The 9,972-nt window shown below is 47.2% G+C and overlaps 1 protein-coding gene across 1 annotated transcript; it reads left to right on the top strand.

The window, feature by feature from the left end:
* The first annotated feature begins 243 nt into the window (after positions 1-243).
* Positions 244-7,419, top strand: LOC101638304 (salivary lipocalin-like). The gene is made up of 7 exons (XM_013006803.2): positions 244-276; positions 661-797; positions 1,448-1,524; positions 2,471-2,581; positions 2,868-2,969; positions 5,347-5,392; positions 7,157-7,419. The coding sequence occupies exons 1-6, from the start codon at positions 268-270 to the stop codon at positions 5,382-5,384; spliced, it is 474 nt and encodes a 157-aa protein (XP_012862257.2). The 5' UTR covers positions 244-267; the 3' UTR covers positions 5,385-5,392; positions 7,157-7,419.
* The last annotated feature ends 2,553 nt before the right edge of the window (positions 7,420-9,972 follow it).

The raw sequence follows: 9,972 nt of genomic DNA, 5'->3' as shown, positions 1-9,972 counted from the left end.
GGCTGCAGCTCAGTGGATGACAGACCAATACATGGAGTGGGAGGGGAGAGGGTGTGCCTCATGCATAGAGAACGGAGTCCAGAAGAGATATAAGGGTGGAAATATTGGGAAGTGGAGGCACCCTTAGGGAAAGACTCACTCTCCCCGACGGTTGTTGAAGACATAGTGACTCCTATCAAGATGAAGCTGCTGTTTCTGTGTCTGGGGTTGAGTCTAGTCTGTGCTCACAAGGGAGGAACAGACAATATTGGGGCAAGAAGCTTCCACATGGCAAAGGTGGCGCAGCATGAGCGACTTCTGACTTTAGGGGTTGGCTGTAGGATTTTGAAACCAGCAGGGGCCTGTTGGAGAAGAGGGATCCTTCAACATATTAGACCAAAGGATGTTTGCAGACCCTGGAGTAAGGGCAGTTGTCCCCTGTGAAAGTTTGCAATGCTTGGGGACTTATATTCTCACTGGAGGAACAATACAAAGAGCCCCGAGTGCGGAGCCCATTGGCTGAACTCCATTTTCATATCTTGTTCAACGACACCATAAGTCTTGAGCCAAAGGCCTGAGTTCAAGGGGAATAATATGGTTTTTTTTTTAGGAGGGAACTAATATTTATGTGATGCTTCTTTTTCTCCTAAAATTTCCAATTGTTTTTCTGATTTATTGCAGGCTGCAGGAGAATGGTATTCTATTCTTTTGGCCTCCGATGACAAAGAAAAGATAGAAGTAAATGGTCCCATGAGGTTGTTTGTGGAATCCATGCAAGTCTTAGACAACTCTTCCTTGTACTTTAGATTCCATACAAAGTAAGTATAGCATTTATTAGCTGGAGAGAAAATGTGGAAGCCTGGATATGGTCTTGGCCTTCTACACACACATGCAGAGTCATGTGCAAAATCAGAGACCCTGACTCGATAGACCTGGGGATTTTCTAGATTCAAGGACAAGAGCTGGTGACAGGAGTAGATGCAAGTGGTAGAAGGGGAATCCGGGGACAGAATCATAAATAGTGTGGCAATATTCCATCAGTTAATAGAACAGAAACAACAGCTTGAATTTGAAACTATCTTACCAGTTATGTCACCAAGAAAGTTAATCTCTCTTTGTCTTCATTTTCCCTTGGGTGAAAAAGGGGTGATAATTCTCAGTTTTGGATTTTTGTGAGGACCAACCGAGGTAATATTTGTAAAGCACTTACTTGAGAGGCTGCCGCAATCCAGAAAAATAGTTGTAGTAATAGCAACAGTGGAAGTAGTTGTGATCATAGTAGTGTTAAAAGTAGTTGACTCATTCTAAAAATATCAAATCCAATGAAATGACATAAATAATACTCTTTGGAAATTGTACCAATGTACGCCCAAGAGTTAAATGGAGTTAGACCTTCAAGTCATGAGAAGTGATGACAGAATCAGGCCCCATCAACATCCCTTGAGTATCAGATTATCCTGTTTTACAGGGTAGATGGAGAGTGTATGCCACTTGATTTTGTTTGTGACAAAGTGCCCTCCAAAAATGGCCTGTATCACACCAACTGTAAGTATGCAGAAAAGTCAATAAGTTCTATTTCCAAGTGCAAAGAAATGAATGAATCATCATGACCCTGATAAATTCCTGATTCATACTTATTTATGTAAGAATGTAATGGGGACTATCTAATGACTCTCAAACTTACTTCCATTGAGTGGATTCTGACTCATAGTTTCCCTCTAGGATAGGGTAGACCTGCCACTGTGAGTTTCTGAAACTGTAACTTTACAGGAGTAGAGAGCCCCATCTTTCATCTGAGGATTCGAACTGTTGACCTTGAAATTAGCACCCTAATGTGTAACCACTATGCCACCAGGATTCCACCAATATCCTGAATTTTGAAGAGCTCTGACTACAAAAGCCAGTGTCTGGCACTTAATAACATCGCATAATGTGAGATGGGTAACATATGGGTCCCTACCCTCATTCTGGCGATGCCTGGTGCCCACTGCCAGCCTTGTTCAGGGTGCAGCACTTGGCATGTCAAGCTAATGGGGTGTCTAAGAGGGGGCCGAGACACATCATGGGCCAAGATGGTGGAGGGAGGTGGGTGGTCTCAGGGAGAAGGATAAGAGGGTGAGTTGTTGCGATGGCTGCATGTTTCTACTAATAAGGGCCAATCTACCTGTCTTCATTATCTGGTGCTGCTGCAACAGAAATGCCACAGGTGATGGCTTTAACAAACAAAATCGGATTATTTCCTCACAGTTTAGAAGACTAGAAGTCAGAACTCGGGGCACCAGGTCTGTAACACTGCCAGTATCCTTTTTTCCCTTAGAAATCACCTCCCAGAGTTCATGGAGATATAAATGGAAGGCCTTCTATATTCTCATTTTCTGTCTCTTGAAGGACAAGCACTTGAATTTATTTTGTGGGATAGAACAGTTAAAAGATGTTTACCTACTTTTTATGGGCCACAGACGTTCTGAGCTGTTTTCTGCTTCTTCCACAGATGAGGGAGAGAATATGTTTCAAGTACTTGACACCAACTATGAGTCGTTTATAATATTTCATCTCATAAATCTCAATAAGGGGACCGTGTTCCAAATTATGGAGCTCTACGGTAGAGTATTTTCATGTGACAGTCATCTTGGGGTCTGGAGAAAGCGGGGAGCAGGAGCCTTGAGACTAAGGGGGCCTCCCAGGCTTCCTCTGGGATGTCGCACCCTTTGAAGATAGATGCTCACCGTTGGGAGTCCCTCAGACTCTGTGGTGGGGAAATGGGGGCATCTCCCATCAGGCCAGAAGGATATCCTATGCAGCTCAACTATCAGGGAAGTGTATTCCCTCCTCATTTGTTTCAGTGATCTGCACAGAAGCTATAGCAGTTATTGTCACTCTGCCCACAGGGCGACGACCAGATGTCAGCAAAAAAATTAAGAAAAAGTTTATGGAGGCTTGCAAACAAAATGGAATTCCTGAGAAAAATGTAATAGACCTGACCAGAGTTGGTAAGTGCCGTTATCTCGTCTTTCACTTCCTGTTGCCACGTGTCATCATTGAATTTTGTTCCCCCCAAATGTGTGTCACCTTGACTAGACCATGATGCTCAGTGCATTGGCAGCCATGTGATGATGTCATTTAGCAGTTATACAGTACTGTAACTGCCCCACTATGCGATCAGCCAACTGGTTGTCAGGGGTTAGGGAGGAATACAACACCCTTACTGAGGTCCAGTGCTGATGCCATGAGAGCAAAGTTTCCCTGGGGTGTGGCCCGAATTACCTTTTATCTTGCAAGAGATAAAAGGAGAGAAGCACACAGATAAAGGGGAGCCTCAGTACCACCACGTTAGCAGAAGTGGATCTGGGGCCCCTGTGTTGAGAACCTCCTACACCCAGGAGAAGATAGCCGGTAAGATACACGGAAATCTGCAAGGCCCACCAGGCCCACAGGTGCTGACAGAAGACAGAACCTTCCTTGAGAACTGACCGAGACAGAATGCCTTCCTCTGGAGGTGATGCCCTGAATTCAGACTTCTAACTTCTCAGACTGAGGGGATAAACTCTTATTTTGTAAAGCCTTTCAATTGTGGCATTTGTGTGAAAGCTTCACTAGAAAAAAAAAAAAAAAGCTTCACTAGATAACTAAGATAGAACTCCATACCAGAAGTGGGGTGCTCCTCCAACAGATATCTAAAATGGGGGAGCAGTTTTAGAATTGTTTACTGGGTGAAGGTTGGAAGAGCTTTAAGGAGTCTAGTACTAAGAGCCTAGTTTATCCTGCAGAGACTGTTGGTGGAATTATGGACTTCAAAGGCTATTCTGGGTAAGCCCAGGAGAGAGTGAGGGAGCTGTAATAGCGAAGATGGTGCACATGGTACATTGCAGTGGCAGAGAAACAATGGCGGTAAAACCGAGAGACTGGCATAAGATGGCATGGAGACTGAGTGCCTTTGGGCAAGAGGCTTTGTACTGAAGTGGCACTTACCAGGCAGAGCTAAAGAGCTTTGACTGAGCAGGCCAGAAATAGTTTGATCCAAAGGCCTAGTGGGCTAAGGGGTGGAGGAGTTTTAAAACCAGGAAGCAGAAATTGAAGCGTACAGGAATCAGGGCTGTCTGAGTCTGAGCAGAGGGCCACAACTTCTGGAGTCTCAGAGGATGGAGGTCTGGCCTCTAGGGTTTCAAGGGGTGGGACCCCAGCCTCCTAGGTTTCCAAGAACCATATCTTCACCAATTCGGTTCTGGAGTGTGGGTGGCGCTGTCCTTGACAAGGGCAGGGAGATGGGGCCGAATCCATTGCCCAAAGCTGAGGGGGTGGGGCTGTCATGCCCTCCAGGGCTGATGGGTGGCCTTGGAAGGTCGAGCTGAAGCCATGGGCTAAACCAGTGCTTCCCAGCCTTCCTCAAGCCGCCACCCTGTCAGACAGCTCCTCATGTGGGGGTGACCCCCCCCCAACCATGAAGTTATTCTCCTGGCTACTTCGTCACTGTCATTTTGCTACTGTGATGAATCATCATGTGTTTGATGATGGTCTTAGGCAACCTGTGAAAAGGTCAATCGACCCCCAAAGGGGTCGCAACCCACAGGTTGAGGACCGCTGAGCTAAAGGGTCTCCCCATTCAGAATTGAGAGTCCGGAGGGCAGGACCACTGCCTTGATGGTCTCAAAAAACAAGATTATTTTCATACTTCGAAAGCTAATATGAAGTGTTCTACTGTTCTTGTTTTTAAACCATATTTAGCAGTTAGGTCATGTTTTCATCTTCCATCATGATATAACCTGATGCAACCAGCCAATCACTGGTGAGGGGATCAGAGGGTGGGGCACCCCACTTCCTGGGGTCACCGTCCAGAGCCGGTGTAAAAGGGCCTTCCCTGCATGTGGCCCGCATTCCTTTTTGTCTCACAAGAGATGGAGGGGAGCAGCAGGCTGAGGAAGGGGGGCCACAGGCCTGGGAGCAGAGTGCATCCATTGGATAGGATGGGGACCCTGGGGGCGGAGGAGGTGCCCTTGTGCTGAGAACCTCAGCCCCAGGGAAGATCGGTGCCAAGAAACATGACGATTTCCCAGGAACCCCAGGCCGGAGTTAGGGAACGCCTTTCCCTCGGAGCTTACAAAAAGGGGGTGCCTCCTCCTAGAGCTGTGCCCCGAATGCAGCCTTCGAACTTCCTAAACCGTGAGGGAATTGAATTTTGTCCCCTAAAGCCTTCCATTTGTTAAAGGATGTCTGTGAACAGCAGCGGTAGATGGCTGGGACTTCGTGGTACCGAGAGGGAAGGTGATGCTCCCACGCCGTCCCCGGTGGCCTCACCAGGTGAAGTGAGCCCAGGGCTTTCTCTCTGCGGAATGAGCTCAGGTCCCCATGCATTCTGCTCTGTCTCTGCAGATCGTTGTCTCCAGGAACGAGGTGTGGAAGAGGTCTAGGACTCCAGGTGTGTGACCTCTGACTTTGGGGATCCCGGGGGCGGAGTGAACCAGTGCTTTTGAAAAAGATGCAGGGTGGGCGCCCAAAGATGAAAAGAAAATGGTTTGGTCAGAAAGGTGTGGAAAGCTTGGCAGTTGGTGTTGGAGGACTGGGCTCAGGACCTGCTTCCACCAGGAGCTGTTGAAGAGGTGAGGTTAACGGGGGAAAGGCACCGCCGTCCGTCCGTCAGCTACCTGACAGAAGGGCTTCGGGAATTCCGTGCTGGTGAAAGAGGGTCTGTAATTGACGGCGTGCTAAAAATCATTAGGACTTGGAGTTTGAAATGGGCAAAGAGTAGCAGGTTGTGAGACTGAAACACAATTGTTTTTTGTATTTGAAATCCATCCTTCAAACCCAGGAGGCCACCTCAGCCTCTAATTAATAAGAATTTCTTCCTTTGACCTCTGCATAACCTTGGCTGTTGCTTCTCACTCTAGGAAGGGCACATGTGAGCGTGCCGTTGTCTTCAGCCAGGCAAGAGGCTCTGCTTTTCTCTATCCGCTTCTTAACTTGGAGCGGTTGTGGGGCTTCATTCAGAGAATGCATGCCCAAGACTTAACACTGACGGCTTGCATCGAGTGAAAATATTTGCCATGTTTTAACCAAAAATGCACACATTATACTTTTTGTGTGCGTGTGCAAAATAAATAACCCCCATGCGTGACTTTCATAAGCTCTATATACAAATTTTTACATATGGCTGAGTTCCATTTCAATTAGTTTTCTGTCCAAGAGACTTAATGTTACTGGGATAGAGCCAAACTTAGCACACCTTCCTTTAATAGAGGCATTTTCTAAATCAAGTGTAACCAGCCAATGCTGATTGAAGAAGCTCACGATGGAAAAGGAAGCCGTGTTGAGACCACGGAGTACGAATGCACAAAACAGACAGAAATTATCCTAGGCCTAAAACGACAAGCGCAAGATATTGTTTACATTTTGTTCCTTTGATCTATCTTAAATTGAAGCATAACTTTTGACAATCAATATCTTTGAAATCAGCAAATAAAAATCACCAGGAAAGTGTCTTCATCTTAAAATAGGACATTTTAGCTTGTTCATTCATAATCACCAACATCATCCATTTCTAAGAACCCTTCAAAGTCTGATCCCTTACCAGATATTGCATATTCATATCAGATACGGAACTCCCTCTGACTGCCAACACTCTTCAGTCCCTTCGGAATTCCGGTCACTGTCATCTCTGCCTGCGGGGTCTCCATCTTTGTCTCGGTCTTCTCTCGGCACTCAATTCCAGCCTTTCTGCAGCTGTCACGGCTGGTTTCTGGGCTTATGCCTTCCCACCAGCCAGGAAGCTCCCCACGTGCGGACGTATGTAACTATCGCCTGCTCCAGTCATGCCCATGGTGTGGAGCACCAGCCTGCGTGCATTCGTTCCAGTCTCTTCCATGAACGTCTTGAACGGGTGGTTGACTACGGTCATTAGCAGCTGCCAGCTTGCAGCGAGAGCCATCAGTATGAATGCTGCATGAACCGAAGTTTAGTTCACATAATTTGACCTTTTTCTCCTTTGTGAGCTGCTATGGTATTGAAAATTAGTAAAGATCTCTTCAAAAAGAATCCTCCCTGCCTCAGCCCATAAAATGTACCCACTCGTTCTTTCCTAACGTTCTCTCTTACGACAACCTACAGTCACGTGGTGGACAGTTCCGGTGGGACAAGAAAACGCTCTTGAGAATCATTGTCCAGTTTAATCTCACCTCATCCGCAGTGCAACCGAGGACCCCCGTGAAGCAAGCACTCCGTGTTCAGTGAGAGTGAAAACTTCCTCACCTGGGCCCCAGGATCCTCTCTTCCACGAGCCCCACATCATCTGGGATAAATTCTATGACCTGATTTCCTCACCTGCTTGCACAGAAAAGCATCTTCAAGATCTTGCCTAACAGCCTCTGAAGGCCCGTCCGCTGAAGAATCAATGGTTTTCTCTGAAATTCTCTCTGTGCCATGCCCTGTAGCGCTTTACCACGAAGAACACTTTTCCTGTAAACGTCCAATAAATAATGAGCCTTGCTATCCTGTGATTGGTCTGTGCATGTGTGACCACAGCGAGTGAGGTGGCTCCAGGGCCCCACACTCATCATTCTCCATGACCTGCCCAGAGTCTTCCTTGAGTTTGGGTCCCTCCCGCCTCTATGCAATTCTCGGTCCATTATCCCAAGTCACCCTGCGTGCTGCTTGCCCTTTGGCTTATCTAGCTCTTTAGTGGCCGGATAAGGCTATTTTTCATGCTATCAGACTATGAGACTTGCCCCCAAGTTTCTCCACTGTAGGGTTCTTTTCCATGGGGTTATTGAGAGAAAGCTGGGGCTGAGGCTGACGCCAGCTAGATGTGCTTCAGGTCCTGCACCCATACCGCAGCTTCTCTAGATCGCCCACCCTGAGTGTCCTTCCTCTCCCACTCTTAGGGTGTATGGAAAATCCTCCTTCACCCACCGCTCTTGTTGACCGAGACTCCACTAAGTGTGGGCAACACCTATCTTCAGCAATCTGTACCTGGTACTGTCGGGGGCATCAGGGGCTCAACACTTGTGTTAGACAGGGTTCTTTAGAGAGATAAAACCAAATTGCTGATAATTTAATATATTTATTTATAAAGATATTTAGATATATAACAAGAAATAAACTGTTAAATTATATACAGATAGATATATAATATAAGAAAATGAACAGTTAAATTATAAAGCAGTACAAATGGCTCAGTGCAACTCACTCCCATGAGAGAGAGTTATGAGGCACTAGCAGTCCTTTCAGACGAGTCTGCTGCCAGGTCTAGAGAGAGCTAGGCTATGTCAGCACAGCAGCCAATCACAAGGCAGGTCACCAACTGTCAGCCAGGTCACCAACCACCAGTCCCCAGCTCCAGAGATGTCTTAAAGGGACCTCAATTTACAGCGACACAGTCCACAGGCTAGGCGTCCCACAGGTAGTGTAGCCTGTAAATTGAGGCACAGGACAAGCAAGGCAGCCGCACACTGATCCGATGATCAAAGAGCGAGAGACAAGAAAGGCGAGGCTCACCAAGCCATTTATCTCCCCCGCCCTTCAATTAATCCCACACATGTTTATCGGCCAGGCTGGCACAATAAACTATCTCAACACTGGATGTAACGTCTCCTCTGTGAACTAATGAACGTTGGGAGAGGAATGTATGATCCTTTCCCAACACCTACACACGGGAGTTGAGGCACAGTGAGTGAGACTGGGTACATGGTTGCTAGGCAAAAAAAAAGAAAAAAAGGCTCAGTCATAGGAATATTTTAAAATATGGGTCTTTATGTAACAGAACAACTAATGTCCAGAAGAGCACGGCCAGCCTATCCAGAGATGCATTTTAAAATGAATAATAATAGTTAATGGAACGAGGGCCTTGCTGACGAGGGGAAATGGTTGGGTAGTGCGCATGTCAGAAAACTCCAGCCCAGATCAAAAACAAATAAGCAAACAAACTCACTGCCTTCCAGTGAATGCATATCAACTGATATTGACTCTGTGGGGCAGGGCAAACTGCAAAAAATTTCCAAGACTGTAACTCTCTACAGTAGTAAACCTCATCTTTCTCCCTCAGAGAGGCTACTGGTTTTGAACTGCTGACCTTGAGGATCACTGCCCAAAGCATAACCACTATGCCACCAGTATTCCCTACAGCCCAGAAGGAGGCACCCAAAAGACCATCGGTTGTTTCCCAGGTCAACAGCTGGAGCTCACACCGAAGCCTACCGCTTCAACCCCACACATTGGCAGAAGAGAATAAAGTACTAAGACTGCTCAAAAGCCAAGAGTGGGACATGCGTACAGAACAGAAACAGAGCAGCCCTTTTTTAGGCAAGAGGGAATAAAGGGGGGCAGGATGGTCCAGGAAAACAGAGGGCATTGCTGTCCTTCAGGGTCTGAGGACAGATTGAATCCCTGAGGCAGAGTTGGAGACAGGTGTCACAAGGGCCAGTCAGGATGCAGGCTAAAGGTGCACAGGACCAGGGCCACAGGCCAGCTCTGCTCTCCTGGGTCGCAGAGAGAAACCACTGCCATGGCTGGGAGGGGGCCCTTTGAGAAAGGGAAAAGGCGGCTGCTGCAAACGGAGCCAGTCAGACTCTACCAGGTCCTCAAACTATGGCCCGCGGGCCGCATCTGGCCTGCCAGTTGTTTTTGCCACCACTGCCTGTCCTGCTTAGCAGCCGACTCGTCCAGTGTGCATAGGAATTTGTTCATAGTTTTTTTTAAAACTATAGTCCGGCCCTCCAACTGGCCCCGGTTTTAAAAGTTGGAGGACCCCTGCTGCCTGGTGTCGATGTTAGCCTGGCTGGTCTCCCAGCCTAGCCACGTCCTTCTCCCATTGGACACAAACGATTTCACAAAACACCCATTCTGATCATGATGAGAACAACGTCATGGTGTAGTCCACCCATACCCCCTTCTTTGCTAACATGAATCCATGCTTCTTATTTGCCAATTACAGCCTTACCCTTGGACTAGTCTCCACTCGCTGTTGTTAGTGCCGCCAAGTTCATTCTGATTCCTGGTGGCTGCGGG

Source organism: Echinops telfairi, unplaced genomic scaffold (genome assembly GCF_000313985.2).
Source record: "Echinops telfairi isolate 266 unplaced genomic scaffold, ASM31398v2 ScPeMD7_7410;HRSCAF=8448, whole genome shotgun sequence".
NCBI lineage: Eukaryota > Metazoa > Chordata > Mammalia > Afrosoricida > Tenrecidae > Echinops > Echinops telfairi.
Note: the sequence above shows the minus strand (reverse complement) of the source record. Positions and strands in the feature narration are given on the sequence as shown.

Coding starts and splice junctions, on each gene's coding strand:
- LOC101638304 (XM_013006803.2), top strand. Junction 798..1,447: donor TACTTTAGATTCCATACAAA/GTAAGTATAGCA, acceptor CCTGTTTTACAG/GGTAGATGGAGAGTGTATGC. Junction 1,525..2,470: donor TGGCCTGTATCACACCAACT/GTAAGTATGCAG, acceptor CTTCTTCCACAG/ATGAGGGAGAGAATATGTTT.